Source organism: Pinus tabuliformis, chromosome 9 (assembly GCF_031772625.1).
Source record: "Pinus tabuliformis cultivar Carrire ecotype Pingquan chromosome 9, CPIR1, whole genome shotgun sequence".
NCBI lineage: Eukaryota > Viridiplantae > Streptophyta > Pinopsida > Pinales > Pinaceae > Pinus > Pinus tabuliformis.
Genome location: NC_142307.1, coordinates 1,842,433,719 through 1,842,452,547, shown reverse-complemented (window position 1 = coordinate 1,842,452,547; position 18,829 = coordinate 1,842,433,719). Strand labels below are relative to the sequence as shown.

Sequence of the window (18,829 nt, the reverse complement as noted above, 5' to 3'; positions counted from 1 at the left end):
TTATGATTAGAAGCGCTACATGGGAGGATATGCAATCTGGATTCTAAGCCCAACAGAAGAAAGGAACTCTGCACCAAGCATCTATCAAGTCTAGCAGCAATATGGCCAGGACCTATTCTTTTGTTAGACCAGCTGTACTTACCATTTTTTGGAGGGATGTCAAGCAGATCCCAGTCCTGCATGAGGTCTTCCACCCATTCCCTTGCAGGATCCCTTATGATTGTTCCTCCTCGCTTTTCCTCCATGTGCATAGTAAGGTTTAAATCCCCTGCCACAATGATGTTTTCCAGATTTTCTGATTCCGACAGTTGTCTGATGGAGTCCCAACACTCCCTTTTCTCCCCTATATTTGTTGGAACATAGACATTGAAAAGACTGACTGCCTCTCTTGAGTCCAAAGGCTGGAGCTTCAAAAACAGACAGTGGGTGTTGTGCAACTCGGTGACCATCCTATACTTGAGAGGGTTCCAGAGGGAGCCCAGACCCCCGGAGGCTCCCCGTGCTGAAACTGCATGTCCACTGCTTCCTTTCCAAATTTTTTTACTGATTTGGAGAAACTCCTTGTCCTCCATTTTGGTCTCCTGGATCAGAAGAATGTATGGGGCTTCTCTTTTTATAAGACTTCTTGTTGCTTCTTCTTTCACTTTGCTCCCCATTCCTCTGCAATTCCAGGAGACGATCTTCATCATTTATTTTTATGATGATGGGCTCCCTTAGAACCCTGCACTTGATTTTTGTTCGTCTTCGGATTTTTTCCAAGGAGTTTCTCCAGAGTGGGCTGGCTACCCTGAAGCTTGTCCTTGTAAGTTTCCTGATCTCTCTTTTCTCTAGCAGATTTACGGCCTCTTGCAGATCTTCTGACCGATGTCTGCATGTCTCCTATTTCTCCATCCTCCTCAGACTCCTCCGAGTCATGTTCCTCCTCGGATGCTTCTGTTTGCTTTTCCTTGTTTCTTGCCGTGGCGCTTTCTTCAGGTCTTGCATCTGCTGAAGTCGTTTTTTCTGGTGGATTATCTTGCTTATCTTCTTCCTGGGGAGTCTCTTCGGCGGAGCTTAAGACCACATACCTGTTTTCTTGACTTTTTGGCGGGGGAGCATTCTGGGTGGAGGCAGGATGGGGGACATGAACCCCAGATTTCTTTTGGGATGCCTTTGACCTCTTGACCTGGTTCTAGCCCTCTTCCTTACCTTTCTCTACTTCCCCTTTGTTCGGGCACCCTCTTGCAAAGTGGCCATATATATGACATTTACGACATTTGAAAGGAAGTTGCTCGTAGTCCAGCACTTGTACGTGCGTCCAACTGCCGACCTTTAATTTGATGGCCTCCGGAAGCCCCACCTCTAAGTCTACCTCGACACAGATTCGGGCGTAATCATATTGGTCATTGTTGTTTGCTCTATCAATGAATTTTCCCAGAGTATTCCCTATGTGCTTGAGGGACTCCCAGTTCCAGCAATGCACTGGGAGATTAGGGAGCCGAACCCAGACAGGGACCGCCGTTGGGACATCCATGGTCGGGTCGAAGTCAGGGGTCCATTTGTTGAGATAGAGACCCTGAGGTCCCATGAAATATGGCCCATTCTTGAAGATCAGGTCTTTGTCCTCCTTTGTGTTGAACTCAAACAGGAAGAAGCCTCTACCCAGAAAATAAGAGGTGACATTGTTTTCGATCAGGGGAACCCAGTTCTTGATGACCCAGTTTTCCGTCGATTTTGGCGAGGGCCAAAGGCCCGTGAATTGACCCACTAGGGCTCGATCTGCCAGGGACAAGGCAACCTCGATCAGACCCTCAGGAGGAAGGTTTACCTCTGGAACATCGTCGAACCTTTTGACGAATTTAGAGATTTCGAGCTTCTTCTTTTTGGGCAGCGAAGCCAGGAGAGAGGAGAAGGCTGCTTCAGCTTCCCGAGGTGAAGCTTGTGAGGGACCGGTAGGCGAGCCTTGGGCCTCCATGGCAAAGCACATATCAGCAAACCCGATCTGCACCAAGCAAGAACAGGAAGCAAGGCATCTCAAGCTCGGAGAGAAGGAGATCCGATCAGACCCTGCAGGACGAGGGCGATCCAGGCAGATCTGACTGGTGCAGGGGCACAACGCGGTCTAGGCAATGAGCAGAAGGGAGGCCTGGCAGATCCAAGCAGCCCCGCAGTCAGGAGGACCAGGATCGGGGCGGAGAGGCCGAGAGGGTAGCGCCCAGACAGACTATGCAGATCGCAGCGAGGGCAGCAGCGCTCAACGAGAGGAGCAGTGTAGTTTTAGTATTTACTTAAATTTACATTAATATAATATACTATTAAACATTTATGAAAATAAAATATATCTAAATTAAATCATTTACTTAAATTTATATTAATATTAATCTACTATTAAACATTTATGAAAATAAAATTCATCAAAATTTCTTTTAAATGGAATCCTTTACTTAAATTTACATTAATATTAATCTACTATTAAACATTTATGAAAAAAAATAATTAATTTAAATATGGTTGATGTCATTAATCAAAAGTCACTTGCAAAAATTCAAATTTCCTAATGATTTTATAAATCTATTATTATTTTTTACCATATAATTACATTAAATAAATAAAAATGTTCAAAATACGTCTTTCAAGACGTGAAAAAATTTAAATATATAAAATGCAAATCAAGTACTATATAATCTTTCACTCCCCAAAACTGTCAAACCAGTTCAAATTTTCAACCATGTTTTGAAATGTGAGGAAGCTGCTCACAGACGTCGTAGACCGGTTTTACGCCAATGTCGATGTGATCGGCAGTGTTTTTAAATCCCCATTCAATTTTTTCTCTGTATACAGCTTTTCCCAAACCCAAAAATCTTACTGTTCTGTGTTATGTTATGATAAACATTAAATTCAAAATCCAGGTATCTCCATTGTCGTGGAAAATCCATGGTGGAACTGCCAATGAATTTAATGGGCGATGTTTTTTACTAATAACATCATACACTGGAAAGTACCCACAAAAGAATTGGAGATTTAAGCTGCTGTATTAGGTACAAGCAAATTCAAGTTCGAACGTCAGAAATATCCAGAAAACCATGGCGCTGAAGATAGCCAAAGCATGCCAATCAACTAGTAAGGGCAAGTCCGGATCGTCCGATTCCTGGGCATTCATGGTAATGTATATAATTATGTTTAAGCATTCATTATTACATATTCTAGCATTTAACTGTGACAGAGGCGCAGGGTTTTATCGGCGATGAGGACCGTGTGTTTTTAAATATTTATATAATTTTTTTATTGGACAATGTGAACTGTTGCAGGAGGAAATCGAGGCCCCCATGTGGGTGGATTTAGCTCTGGAGGGAAGATCCAACAAAGAAGACCAGTAAAACTCCCTTTTCAATTTCATTACAATTTTCATCTACCGTGTAGGATTGAAGAAATATTATTTATTTATTTTTCCTTCTAAAAAGCAGCCCATAATTCTGGCTAAGTTTTTGAATATTTTAAATTTTGTTACCCAATGCTCAGGGAGGATAGCTGGTTCCACTCTATGCATCCGTAAGACCCTACACTCTTTAACCTTTAACCTCTGCAATATAAATTTAAATCTTGAGGAAATTAGAATGGATGCAGATTGTAGTGTGTAATTGCCTTCAGCATTGATATGAGACATTATGCTGGCACAATTACGATGATTCAATTTTCTCTCAGGTTTCATCAACGATCCTTCCGTGACCTGGTATCGGCTTCTCCACTTTTTGTTAAAGGGAAGGGCAGGGTCCCAAAGTCGGTCCCTGTTTCTCCAAGCATTGTGAATTTGGTCTCAAAATCGAGGGGCCATCCTTGCGAAAACCACGGCTGGCCAAGGAGCCAGCCGGCACAACTTCAGTTGAACTTATCTGAATTGAATAAACAACGCAACTGCCATACCAGGTGTAGTGTAGTAATATCTCCCGGTTAGCTAGATGATCAAGACATGTTCTATGCAATTGTGTTTATATTAGGCAAAGTTATTCAACGTTTATTTCATCCATGTTATAGGCAATCAGGAGAAAAACCATTATCACTCAATTCAAACAGTAATGCTAACGAGGGTTCGGCTACTTCCTTGCATAAGCCTGACGATGACCATGGGACACAAGCTAGCTTGCACAGATCATATAACGAGACCATGTCTCAAGCTTCTATTACAGCGTCTACAGGTAGTGGGAACGAATTGAAGAACCCCACAGATGCACAAGCTATCCCATCTGGCGAAGTTCACTATCAATCAACAATTTTGGATTTCAAAGCTGCAATTCCTAGAAAATCTGGGCTGTTACATATGCTTAAAATGTCTAGTCTGAGAAGAAGTGCTGGAACTCATCCACTGAGGGTTGAAGTGAAGGATGAGCAGCAGCCAAAGGACAGGAAGTCTTCTTCAAAGAGCATCAGCACTAGATCTTCGATTGTGACAAACAGGGAAACATCTAGCATAGGGTTATCTAATGGAAATTCACATAATATGAAGAATGAAAGCAAAGTATTGAAGGTAAAAACTCAAGCTCAGAATAGCACTATCTCTCCTACCCAGAACAATAGGAAAAAGTCAAGCATTGGTTCATCCAATACTGTTGAAGAGAAGATAAAGAAAGATAGTGAGGCTGCAAATGCCACATATAAAGCTGACAGAGCTTCAACAGAAATAAGAAGGATGCAAGGGCGGGGAGCTACAGTAGAATTTGGAAAAAAGCAGGAGCAACTGATCAGGGGCAAAAACTGTTATGGAGTTGTTGAAACAGTAAGGAAACATTCTTTCCAATAATCTTCCAGTTTTGAAACAGCTCAAGCATATTTTGATTAACGAATGCTCTCTTTAAGATTTTAGAGCATGATGTTAGTTGTCTGCTACAGCTACAGTAAGAGACATATTTAGATGCCTTTTTGATCTTATTCTATTTGCAGTATCGTGTATTTCAGTACCTTCTCATTAAAACACTGTTCATTTTGTACATTGTTTGTATTACATTTATAGCAGGCTTCAAGGAGACCTTCAGGGCAAGTGCGTAATGTTGGTCCACGTCAACAGAAGACTACTACAATTCATCACCAGGGATTCAATGGCAAAAAAAACACTCATATAGGAGCTGATCATCATCAGAAATCACTGACAATCACCAAGGACACCACTGGTTGTCTGGTGAGTCAAGCGACATTCATAGCCTTCTTTTATATATGTATATATATGTATGTATGCATGTTATTTTTTTTTTTCTTATGATTTTGGTGATTTTCAATTAGGTTCCAACGACTTAAATAAATATGAGAATTTTCAACTTTTCTATTTGAGATATTGTTATTCAAAATATTGTGCATTTTGAACGTGATTTGTACTTTTATAGCAGGCTTCAAGGCGACCTTTGCAGCAAGTAAGGCAGGCTGACAATCATCAGAAATCTCTGACAAGCACCAAGGACGCTGTTGGTTGTCAAGTGAGTCAAGCAACATTAATAGCTGGCTTAGATCTTAAACACTGTTATTTCTTCATATGATTTTGTCAATTTTGAAGTAGGTTAATGATTTAAAGAAACATGAGAATTCTCGAATACGCCAATATGGTAGTTATTAACTTTTCGATTTGAGATTATGTTATTCAAAATACTTTCAATTTTGAACATTGTTTCTATTACTTTTATAACAGGCTTCAAGGCAACCTTTGCAGCAAATAATTAATATGGGTCTACGTCCACAGAATGACTTTTCGATTTGAGATTATGTTATTCAAAATACTCTCAATTTTGAACATTGTTTCTATTACATTTATAACAGGCTTCAAGGCAACCTTTGCAGCAAGTAATTAACATGGGTCTACGTTCACAGAAGAGTGCCGCATTTCATCACCAGAGGTTTCCCGGGAAAGAAAATGCTCATCTGCAAACCACCCAACATCAGAAATCTCTAACAAGCACTAAAGATGTCACTGGTTGTCAGGTGAATCAAGCAGCATAGCTTGTTCAAATGTTTTTATTTTTTCGTATAGTGTTTAAAATTTTCAGTTAGGTTATAATGAGTAAAATATATATGACTCAATCACTTCTTTTTTAGGATGGAGTATTGTGACTTTTGGAATAAGTCCACAGGAAATGATCCTAACATATAACTTTGTGATATCTCTTACTCTGAAATATGGTTCCATATTTGCTATTAAACATGCGATCCAATGACTCTTGTAAAACTGCTTGATTTTATTATTCATCTACCATTTAGCCTTAGACATAATGATATCATGTCTAAACTACTTTCCCATTTCATGAAATCAAAAGCATTCAACATGGTATATCTGGATTATTTTTTTGACAATATTGACTAGTAGTTGTTCCTAAATGCTTCTAGGGAAAGCATTATAAACATTATCTTTTGAACTTTACTGGAAATTGTTCTCAATAGTATTTGTTGGCATTGGGCATTAGGTCTCAGGATCCTAGCAAATAAGCTTATACTATTAAGACTCTGTCCTCTAAGTTAGCTTTGTCTGAAAAAGTTTCTGCTCTCCTGTTCTCCATTTTGTGGAACATGTTGGTTCCAATGTCTCTCACTGGTTTGTCATCATCTTATCAATTAGGTTGCATTTGCTCATAGGGCATCCCTTTATGTTGTAGAATATATATCATTTCAACCAAAGAAATAGATACCACTTCTGCCAATGAGTGTGAATCTGTTTGTTCTTCCAAAAACGATGAATAAAAGATGTGCTTGCTTCACACTTGTAAGAGTATGCTTTCTTGACTTGGATGCCAACATGGAAGTTTTGAGTTTTGATGGTTACAATGACATTGTTTCTTGTCCAATTTGTTGTATGCATTTGTAAGTATAGTGTATATCAAGGTAGCCATGTGATGCATAAGGATAATAATTCATATGTACAAGGCCATATGTAAAATAATTTTTGTCAACAGAGAAATGTAATGATCAAATGGTCAAGACGATATAATTAGAGTCCAAGACAAAGCAAGCTTAATCTGGTGAAGGCCACAACTAGGAGAATGAGTTTGCTTAAACAAGTAATCATGCAAAGGAGATTAGATAGAGGCATAGTTAGGCATGCTTTCCATAGCAATGGCCCACACATTAAGAAACCATTGTGCAATTTTAACCAAAATTGGCATTGTAAACTCTGAAACAACCTTGATATTGGGAGGATCCATATGCCTTCCATGTTTTGAAATAATGGATTCGAAATACTTTAATTTGGTCACCCTTCAGACAATATCTTAGCCTGAAATTTAACTTGTATTACCATAATTATTGCAAGACTTGGCAAATTTGTAATATCCCCAATTTTGATTTTTCATTTGAGGGGTTTAATGTAGTTTATTGGGGAGGTGCTAAGCATAGCACAATTTTGTCATTTGGGCATTGGAGACATTTTTGATGTATGGGACTTAGGAGAAATGGAAAATTATAGCTCTAGTGGAATGTGTGTGAAAATTCCTAGTCCAAGGAACCCCTACTACAACAAAACCGAATTTACTTATCCTACTTGATTTTAATATACATTGTCAAGTTATTTTTTGAATACTGAAGCAAATTACTTCTGCAGCCTACACTACTTAAAATTTGATTACATGAAACAGAAAACTGAGCAAAGAACAAGATACATAGGACACAATTATTTTTGGACAAAATAGTCCCCGAAAAACCCAATGCGGGAAAATTGGTGCAACAACTCTGAGGGTTTTCTATTATTAAGCAATAATTCTCAATACAATGCTGGATGCCCTCCCGACAATCCAGTGACAGAGAAAATACAATGGCAGAAAAACTGAGTGAGTTTTACCTCACTTCACCTAACAGATTCTGGCTGATTTGGCAGTGAAACTGGCTAACCTCAGCTACCTCTGCGTTGACCCTGTGTAGGCAGCCTTACAGGCTTTGCATCAACCTTATAGGCTTTGCGTCAGCTCTGCGCTTTCTCTTCTACCCACTGCGTCAACCTTCTCGACTGTTCCGACAGTTCCCCGACGTTCCGGCTTTCTGCCTAATGGCAGCTACTGCTTTTGCATTGGCCCTTTTGGCTTTGCGTAAGGCCTGTGTGGGCCCAAATTGGCCCAACATTAGTCCTCCAGCTCCTAGCTGCTGCGCTTTTCCACTAGCTTCTGTCTGCCTCTCTGTCAGTACTCTCGAACTATCCCCGCCCCTCTGTTGCAGAATGATCATTCAGTTCGAAATCTCAGCTTCCTAGCCCCCGAAATTGAACTCCAAATCAATTCATTCCCTCTATGTGTCTTTCTAAAAGAACCCCAAGCCTCCTTCTTATACTTTTCTCGTTGAGACTTCAACGACCGGGATTAAGTCTCTAATCAACGACTAAGATTAAAACTTGATTTGATCCGCCTTCTAGATCATTCTCACCCATATTTTGATTAATACCCATTAATATTTTAATTTTCCGAAGTTTAGACTTAGGAACCCCATTAAAAATATTAATTATTTTAATAAAATACAATGCGGGTGGAATTTTACCAAATGGTTTCTGGCTCATTAGAACTCATGTGCCTTATCCTCTCCACCAATTTTCATGGCTAGAGCACAATTGATGCTACCAAAAACTAACACTCCCTCTTAGCGAAGAAAGTGCTTTAGCAACAATGTCCAACTGCACGCTGCTCTGTTTCTGAAGCACCTCCTTTCTGCACTGTTGCTGCCACCAACACTGTGCTGCTGCTACAACTGTACTGCTACCCATGACACTGCCACTGCCACTACTGCATCTGTACTACAACTCCCTCTCAAATGCTGCATCTGCTATGCTGCTAGCATTGCCACTGCTAACACTGCATTCGCACTGCAATTCAGTTACTGAGAGAAGCAAGTGAAAAACATCCAAAATTACTGAACTTAACTGTGTTCAGCATAATACCATGAATGTTGGAATCTGACTGCTACTAGTCTCTGACCCTCTGAATCTTCTGCGCTGCTACTGACTTTTGCATTGTGCCATCTGCAAGGCTGGCAACCTTGCTCTGTGCTGATCAGCTCTTGGTCTCGGGCTACTGCATCTATCCTCCAAATAATCCACTGCATCATCTGACACTAAGTCCATCTCGCTACTGCTGATTCTTGGGCTCTCATAGCAAGGAATTGATCCAAGAGTTGGACTCCTCAAGGATCTTGCCCACATGTAGTCCTCCCGAATACAACTCAATATCACCCCATTTCCCTCCTGGAGATGCGTGGGCACTCATGGCAAACTCATCTTCGTCAATCTTTGTTGGAACAACCTTAGGATCATGTTTCTCATCCTTATCCTTTTGCTTCAAAGGACACTGGGATGCAAAGTGGCTCAACTCGCCACATCTAAAACATTTCACCTTCGAAATGTCCTTCTTTCGCTTCTGTTGTCCCTTTGATGCTAGAGTTACGTTCTCCTCCTCCTCCTTGGTCTTCGTGCCACTCCCATTGTTGCCATTGAGGTTGACCTGAACCATATCCCTCCTTAATTCCTCCTGTTGAAGGGCTGCCCACATCTCCTCCCATGAAGGTAGTCTTTCCTTGCCTAATATACTTTGGATGAAGACTTGCCATTCATCCGAGACTCCATTTAGGGCTGTCCTTACCATCGCGGTAGAGTGAGGAGTGGACCCCACTGCAGCAAGCTGGTCTCTGGTGTCCTGAAGACGTTGAAGTTAGGAGTTAACCCCTTCTCCCTTCTGCATTAATGTCCGTTGCAACTTTTGTTCTAGGTACATCTTTTGTTGTTTGGAAGAACCTTCATACAGTGAAGACAAAGCTTCTCACATCTCTCGAGCTGTATCTTTGCCCTACAAGTGTGAGACCACATGGTCTCGAACTCCATCGAGTATTGAACCTCTTCGCCTTCCCCTGCTCGACCTTGTATTTCTTCTTTTGATCATTTTTAGCAGGAACAACGACAACACTCTTGGCGTAGGCTTCGAGATCGTACTCCTCTAGAACAACTAAGATCTGGTCTTCCAGATGACATAGTTGGAAGCTCCTTCCAACCTGTCTTGATCTTTGAGCCCATGTGATGCCATCTCACCCAGACTGTCTAATTGACTCCTCTAGTCACTGCTTAGCACTGATTTGCTATGCGGCAAGTGAAGAATTTAGACTTTTGGCGAGAAAAGTTCTATGAGGAGAAAATTTCCCTTCCATGTGTCTTCGTTCTTTTTCGACGGATTTTTGCCCTGACAGAAACAATGCCCTTCAAGCACTGCGTTGAGGCTCTGTGTCACTCCCGCTGCCTTTGCAAACTCACGAACTAGAAATTGTACCTCTCTGTCGACTCTCTTAGAGAGAGATTTCCTCGGAATCTCTGCTTCCCAGCAAGGACTGCGTAATCCCTTCAAGGGGATTTGAATTGCTGCGAGGTGCATCTTTTGGCCTCTCTACTCAACGCTGGATTTGCTCTTCCTGTTTCAAAATCAATGCTCTGATACCATGTGAAAATTCCTAGTCCAAGGAACCCCTATAATAGCAAAACTAAATTTACTTCTCCTACTTGATTTTAATACACATTATCAAGTTATTTACAGTGAAGACAAAGCTTCCCACATCTCTCGGGCTGTATCTTTGCCCTGCAAGTGTGAGACCACATGATCTCAAACTCCATCGAGTATGAACCTCTTCGCCTTCCCCTGCTCGACCTTGTACTTCTTCTTATGATCATTGTCAGCAGGAACAACCACAACACTCTTGACATAGGCTTCGAGATCGTATTCCTCTAGAACAACTAAGATTCTGGTCTTTCAGATGACATAGTTGGAAGCTCCTTCCAACATGTCCTGATCTCTGAGCCCATGTGATGTCATCTCAACCAAACTGTTTAACTAACTCCTCTAGTCAGTGCTCAGCACTGATCTTCTGTCTGGCAAGTGAAGAATTCAGACTTTTGGCGAGAAAAGTCCTCTAAGGAGAAAATTCCCCTTCTATGTGTCTTCGCTCTTTTCCAACGGATTTTTGCCTCGACAGAAATAATGCCCTTCAAGCACTGCGTTGAGGCTTTGCATCACTGTCTCTGCCTCTGCAAAATCACGAACTGGAAATCGTACCTCTCTGTCGACTGTCTTAGAGAGAGATTTCCTCAGAATCTTTGCTTCCCGGCAAGGACTGCGCAATCCCTTCAAGGGGATTCGAATCGCTACCACGTGCAACTTTTGGCCTCTTTGCTTACCGTTGGATCTGCTCTTCTGTTTCAAAATCAATGCTCTAATACCATGTGAAAATTCCTAATCCAAGGAACCCATACAACAACAAAACTGAATTTTTACTTCTCCTACTTGATTTTAATATACATTATCAAGTTATTTTCTGAATACTGAAGCAAATTACTTCTGCAGCCTACACTACTTAAAATTTGATTACATGAAACAAAAAACTGAGCAAAGAACAAGATACATAGGACACAACTATTTTTGGACAAAATAGTCCTTGGAAAAACCCAAGGCGGGAAAACGGTGCAACAGCTCTAAGGGTTTTCTATTATTAAGCAGTAATTTTGAATACAATGTTGGATGCCCTCCTGACAATCCAGTGACTGAGAAAATACAATGGCGGAAAAACTGAGTGAGTTTTACCTCACTTCACCCGGCAGATTCCGGCTGATTCGACAGCAAAACTGGCTAACTAGGCTACCTTTGCGCTGGCCCTGCGTAAGCTTTACAGGCTCTGCATCAGCTCTGTGCTGTCTCTTCTGCCCATTGCGTCAACCTTCCTGGTTGTTCCGAAAGTTCCTTGATAATTCTGGCTTTCTGCATGAGGGCAACTATTGCTTCTGCGCTGGCCCTTTTGGCTCTGCGTCAGGCCTGCGTGGGCCCAAATTGGCCCAACGTCAGTCCTCCTAGCTGCTACGCTGTCTCCACTGGCTTCTCTCCACCTCTCTGTCAGTACTCTCGAATTATCCCTGCTCCTCTGCTGCAGAATGATCACTCAGTTCGAAATCTCAGCTTCCTAGCCTCAGAAATTGAACTCGAAATCAATTTGTTCCCTTTGTGTGTCTTTCTAAATGAACCCCAAGCCTTCTTCTTATGCTTTTTTTGTTGAGACTTCAACGACCGAGATTAAGTCTCTAATCAACGACTAAGATTAAAACTTGACTTGATCCGCCTTCTAGATCATTCTCACCCATATTTTGATTAATACCTATTAATATTTTAATATTCCTAAGTTTAAACTTAGGAACCTCATTAAAAATATTAATTATTTTAATAAAATACAGTCCAGGTGGAATTTCACCAAACGGTTTTTGGGTTCTTTAGAACCCATGTGCCTTAGCCTCTCCACCAATTTTCATGGCTAGAGCACAACCGATGCTACCAAAAACTAATAATGCGGGGGCCACTAGAGAAGGAAATTTGACCCAATGGAGCAATTCACACTAGTGAGAAGAGAGAGAAAGGAAGGGGTGCGAATTAGTAGAAGGTGGGGACCACCAAAGGAGAGAGGGCCAACAATTATAAATAGAGCTTGGAGGCCTCCATTTGGTATCTTTGATCATTTGACAATTCAACATTAGTTCTCTTGAGCTGCTTAGCCAAGACCATCATGCTGTTTAGCACAAGGAATTTTCGAGCGAGAATTCCACCCTCATTTCAGAGAACTTCAAATGTCTCCCTAGTGAGGCAATTTGGGGAGCTCAATTCAGAGTTTCCATTGGGCGTATTTGCAAGTTATTTTAGCTAGTACATTTTTCTTCTAGGGCGCAGAAGTGGTTCAAATTACTTGTGGGGAGATCAATTACGGAGGGGCAGAACACCGGAGGATTTGCTGGGGTTTTTCCCCTAATTTAGCCGGAGATTTTGTGGTGATTAGTAGGGCTGAGTTGAGAGAATTCTTGGGGCCAAATTCTACATTTCTGGATGTTCATAGGGGTTGGAGGAATAGAGGTTGAGGAGAGATAAGGGTCGAAGATTGGAGGTATTCCTCAGGGGATAATTTAGCCAAAGTTGGGAGAGATTTCCAATGGTGGATTTGGGCTTAATTCAATAGTATCAGTTTTGTGGGGCGTTTTCTGGCCAAATTGGGCAATTTGCTCTTGTTGGGGGTCAGTGGGGGTTGGTGGATTCAACGCAAACCCTTTTTGAGTTTTTGTGGGTTTATTGAGAGGAATCTCTGACTAACATAATTTTCCAGGCAATATTCGGGTTTGAAATCCTAATTCTTATAGCATGGCAAATTGCTAGTTAGTTGGGGAATTTGCACCATTTTATGGGTTCGACTTTGGCTTGGAGATAGGCCAAACCTTTTTTGGGTATTTTTGGGTTTGAGGAGAGGAGCTTGCAGCTGCAATTTCAGAGCATTCTGGACATTATTTTGAGCAGGACGATCAGTTCCATTCAGTAGTCTGTAATGGAGTCTATGGGCAAGTTCGAGCTATAGGTTTGGGCCAATTCCAACCCCTGATCCTACACATTTTGACTTGGGGTTTGCGTTGCTTGCTGTAGCAAGCCCAGGTTCTATGGATTTCATCCTCTTGTACTTGATTTTCCATGCATAATTAAAATAATGGCTGAGGACTATTGCCCAAATTTTGGGGTTCACTGATTTGTGCTCTTGTTCAAATTTTTAGTGTTGTATTTTAGTTCATGCATTTGTTATTCGCTGTAAATTTCAATTTGGAATATTACAAATGTACATGCAAATGCTTGCCCCAAGAAGCTATGTAAGTATATTATTGAGTTAAACCAATATAGAGCCAACCTTGATCAGGTATCTCACTATTCTTGGGCGTAGTGGGAAAATCAATCTTGGTAGCATTTACCAAAGCAATAGATATTTTCCATAGCCTAATGCTAGCTTTAGAGAAGTAAAGTACATGCCTCCATCTAAATGCTCGAGAAAATCATCAATACATGGAAGAAGAAACACAATTAACAATGAAGTTACTAAGGTGGCAAAAGTCCACACAAAAATGAGTGTCTCAATAGGTATTTTGAACTACATGAGGTTTTAAAACGCAAGTATTGTTGGAAGGCCAAAGGATTCCTATTCCAACATCTTGGCAATACATTTATCAATGGTGTAACCTCCAGATTTGCTTGTGGAACTGGAGGGTAAGATCCAACAAGATTCCATTAGGCTAGTTCCATTATAGGTGCATCGAAACATTTACAGTGATCAGAGCTTCTATCAGAGCCAATTTCACCAGATTCCAAGAAACAACTATTTTTTGTAGTTTTCTTTTTTCCAAGAGCCAGAGATCCAGGGCCCACATTGCAAAGATATTTATATATTCTTGGACTTCATGATTCCAATCAACCTGTTTCTATTTTTATTAGTTTTGCATTCTAGCTTTGGCATGTTATTTCTGAGCACATTTTTGGGTTCCTTGTAGAGAAGTGAGTTTAATGAGACTTCTTTCATCCACATGCAAGATGTTCTTATTTTTAGCAGTGTCTAATTTTAGATTTGCTATATTTGATGGTAGTCTCACAGATGTTACCTTCATATTCAGTCTTTGTGATATAATAATGGAATTTTTGCCCGAGTTTTTCCCATAAATGACTAGGGTTTCAATAACATTTCATGAACAATATGCAATCAGATAAATAAATGCAATTAATAGTGTTGCATTTATCATTTACAACATATGATTGCAACAAATGTGATAGCAATGCTATCATAATTCCCATAGTATAGTCCAAGGGTCCAACATTATATAATCCAAAAGGTCAATCCACAGATTTCAACCAAATATGCTTATGCTCAAATCGGTTCAACAGTTCACAGACTACGATATAACAAAATTGTTGATTTGTGGTAGCATCGAATGAGCTCTAGCCACAAAATTTAGTGGAGAGGTTGGGGCACATGAGATCTCCAATACCCAGAAAGGGTTTGGGTAGATTCTAAATAGTTTAGGAGATATTAAAATAATTGATATTTTTAATGGAGTCTCTAAGTCTAAACTTAGGGAAATTAAAATATTAATGTGGATTAATATAAAACAGTGTTAGAATGGTCCAAAAGACATGGATCAAACTAGATCTAATCTCGTCGATTAGGGACTTAATCTCGACTGTTGATATGTCAACGAGAAAAGTATAAGAGGAGGCTTGAGGGTCACTTGGAGGGTACACCAGATGATTAGTGATTCTATTCTCTAGAGCGGGGTTTGCTAAGAGAGATAGAATCAGTGATCGGAGTTACAACTGAGGGGCAGTGAGTACAGAGAGACAGAGAGGCAGAGATAGTGCCGGGAGATCAGCGCAAGAACCAGAGAGAGTGATGCAGTAGCAGCAAGGGCTCACGCAGGGCCACGCAGAGGCAGCCAAGAGCTGCGCAATGCTTCAAAGAGGTTAGCGTAGCTGACACAGAGGGCTATAAGGCTGATGCAGTGACTCTTGAGGCTAATGCAGGCCTATTCAAGGTGACACAGGGCCAGCGTTGGGCAGAGAGAGGCTGACATTAGGGTTTTTTGGGGCAGATTGGAGCTGAGGAGCTGCCAGAGGGTTTATCTGGGGTTTCAGCTGGGACATCTGTCTCAGTCTGAGAGGTACTACTGCCAAGGGCATTCTCTGTTGGGTAAGCCGGATTTGGCACCCAGATTGTACTCTGAAATTGCTTAATAAGAAAACCCTCAGATAACTGCACCAGTTTTCCCGCATTGGGTTTTTTCGGGGATATTGGTCCAAAAATAACAGTGTCATTTTGTGTGCTTGTATCTATTTCCTTCAGTTGATGATTTGTAATATGTTGAGCATGCACTAGTGTTTATTTTCAGTATTTACATTGTAAATAACTTGTTAAGTAACAGATCAAGTAAGTAGGAATAAATCATTAAAGTGCATGGAGGGTTTCTAACTGGTAGACTTAGAAACTTCAACATGGCATTAGAGCGTGGTTGCAGATCACAAGAGAACTGAGGACATTAGCCAAGTGGAGCAATAGTAGCAAAAAACAGTTGTCCCGAGTGATAAAAGCTGTTCCTAGCAGAGCAACAACAAGGGAAGGGTGACGCAGTGCCTGTGTCATCAAGGGTGAGCTAGGAAGAGGCAGCGTAGAGGCCAAGGGAGGCTCACGCAGAGGGCTAGAGGGTTGTGACGCAGATGGCTGAGGAGGCCGAGTTGTTGGTGATGGGATTGTGTAGAGCCTAGGAGCTCTCACCTTCAGGTTGTTGGGGTTTAGGAGGCTGTGGGAAAGTTCAGAGTGGCACTGGTGGGGTACTGTATTCAGAACAGTTCCTGACAGGGCAAGGCCAAGGAGGAGGGAGTTGCTATTGAGGGTTTCTAGTCGAGAAATCCGGATCAGTGGTGCGGTTGCACAGATGATCAGAGTAGGGGGCATCTCGACATCGACAGAAGGATTTCCAGGAGGGAAACCGAGACTCAGTGGGAGTCACATCGAGAACTTCCAGGAGGGAAGTAGAAGAGCAACATGGCACTACACGGAGTAAGAGAATAGGACAGACTGGACGAAGCCTCAAACTTCGCAGTCTGGAAGGCCAAAATCTTATCTGTACTTGACAGAATCGTGTTAAGCACTTCGCCTTAAGGACGATAGCTATCCTAGTTGACCCAACTGATAATGACAAGTACGAGGAGGCAACGACGAGGGCCAACAGCATCATCCTTGACGGGGTCAAGGACCATGTAGTAGCACACATAGCCGAGAAGGAAATGACATATGAGATGTGGGAAGCCCTAAAGAAATTGTACCAACATACTTCTGTGCAGAGAAGAATGTTCCTAGAAAATCAGATGAGGTCATATCAGATGAAGAAGGGAGAACCAATTGACACCTTCCTCGGTGGATTGAATGAGATCCGAGACCAGTTGACTTACATAGTGGCCACGCCGGATCAAGAATTGATGGTGAGAACAGCCATGAATGCAGTCTCAGAATATTGGGAGGTATTTGTCCAGAGTATGCTGGGTAGAGGGACCCTTCCACCTTGGGAGGAAATGTGGGCGGCTCTTCGCCAAGAAGAGATCAGACGGCAGACAAAGGCGGGAAGCAATAGTAAGGGGATCAGAGTCAAAAAGGAAGAGGAGCAAGATGTTGCCCTAGCATTTGAGGGGATGCAAGAAAAACGGAAGAAGAAGGATCTCTCCAAGATCAAGTGCTTCCGCTGTGGGGAGCTGGGTCATTATGCGACCTAGTGTCCAAGGAAGAAGAGTAAGGGAGAGTCTTCCGAGACTAAGGCAGCGCCAGCAAGGGCAGAGAAGGAAGTGGAGACAGAGGATGACTATGCCATGAGTGCACACACACCACTTGAGCGGAAGTGGGGAGACATTGCTCTGTAGTTAGGCGGACTACAGGCGATGAGGGGTAGGATCCTTGAGGTACCCAGCCTCTTGGATTAGACCTTGCTACGGGAGCCCCGAATAGGAATAGCAGGACTGGCTGATGTGGGTAGAGATGGATGTGGATGGAGCAGCAGAGAGAGCTACAGTGTAGGAGTCTCGAGACAGTGCAAGGCTAGTAGGCTGCAACAGTGCGAGAGGCACGGGAGTGTTGCACCAGTGCAGGATGGCACAGAGAGGTGTGCAACGGTGCAAGATGCAGGGAGTTGTTGCAGCAGCGCAAAGGTTAGAGAGGGAGCACTTATTAGCGGCAGAGGGAGCTTTAGCATCAGCGGGTGTCTCTAGCCCATCAGAGAGGTCAAAGTTGGGAGATCAGTTACTTACTTCTCAGTAACTGAGTTGCAGTGCAGCAGTGGGCAGCATGATGCAACATGATGAGAGGAGATGTAGTGCAGATGCAGCAGCGACAGAGCCATGGGCAGCAGCACAGATGCATGGGGGGCTATCGTACAGATACAGCAGTGGCAGAACCATGGGCAGCAGTACAAGATACAACAGTGCAAAGGATGGTGGGTAGCAGGCCTAGCATCAACACAAGGACCGATGTCGAATGATCAGAGTAATACTCAGTGAGGACTATTGCTAGAGCACAGTCCTTGCTAAGAGGGAGTGTTGATTTGTGGTAGCATCGAATGTGCTCTAGCCACAAAATTTGGTGGAGAGGTTGGGGCACAAGAGATCTCCAATACCTAGAAAGAGTGTGTAAAAATTTCTCATTTCCCACCCCGGTTTTCAGTTTCACCTTATTTCTCCAAAATAGTTAAATGTTCATTCCCATATCCATACATTCAACAACTGGAAAATAAATTTTGCTGAAAACACAAATTCTGGAAAAATTACAGAATGCTGGAAAATGCAGAAATAAATATCAGCACATACAAACAGCCATTCAACACATTTAAACACAGTGATTTTTGGTCAAGGTGACCCTGGAAAAACCCCCTACAACTCTTGGGGAAAACCAGTTCGAGATCTCTTTCTTTTATTTCTGGAAAATGCTTTTTTTACAGTAAGAGAAATATTCAGCAAAATCAGCAAGCAAACTTTTACAACTTATCTCAGCCTTGCTGAAACTCCGCCTTGCTGAAACTCCGCTTTACAGACTTGTTGAAACTCAGCCTTGCTGAAACTCCGCCCTGCTGAAACTCCGCTGTACAGACTTGCTAAAACTTAGCCTTGCTGAAACTCCGCTGTACAGACTTGCTGAACTCCGCCCTGTTGAAACTCCGCTGTATAGACTTGCTAAAACTCCGCCTTGCTGAAACTCCGCTGTACAGACTTGCTGAAACTCAGCCTTGCTGAAACTCCGCCCTGCTGAAACTCTGCTATACGGACTTCCAGCCTCCTTCTCCTCACTGTCCAGAAATCTCCCTGGCTTTCTTGCTCTCCTCTCAATCTGCTCATGAAAGAATTAACGACCTTTTCCTCCTTTAATCTAACCCTAAGTGACTTTTGGGTGATCCCTAAATCCAATGGCTGAAATAGATTGAGATCTAGGGTTGAGATTAAATGCTCATTTAAATCTCACTTTCTTTTTTCTTAATTCACCCCATTTT

General features: G+C 42.0%; 1 protein-coding gene across 8 annotated transcripts in view; it reads left to right on the top strand.

Annotated features, from left to right (window-relative positions):
- Positions 1-2,671: 2,671 nt before the first annotated feature.
- Positions 2,672-18,829, top strand: part of LOC149156186 (uncharacterized) — a 234,545-nt gene continuing 218,387 nt past the window's right edge. For 2 of the 8 annotated variants that reach the window (XR_016262214.1, XM_089437965.1), the window contains exons 1-8: positions 2,672-3,140; positions 3,288-3,352; positions 3,499-3,528; positions 3,682-3,903; positions 4,012-4,750; positions 4,985-5,149; positions 5,352-5,441; positions 5,779-5,940. Coding sequence is in view for 7 of the 8 variants with exons in the window: in XM_089437965.1 (XP_089294091.1) it covers positions 3,063-3,140; positions 3,288-3,352; positions 3,499-3,528; positions 3,682-3,903; positions 4,012-4,750; positions 4,985-5,149; positions 5,352-5,441; positions 5,779-5,940 (1,551 nt within the window). In the remaining variant the exon portion in view is untranslated. Of the gene's footprint in view, positions 3,141-3,287; positions 3,353-3,498; positions 3,529-3,681; positions 3,904-4,011; positions 4,751-4,984; positions 5,150-5,351; positions 5,442-5,650; positions 5,735-5,778; positions 5,941-18,829 lie in introns of those variants that run through there. The other 6 variants (XM_089437967.1, XM_089437970.1, XM_089437966.1 and 3 more) reach the window with 6 other exon arrangements.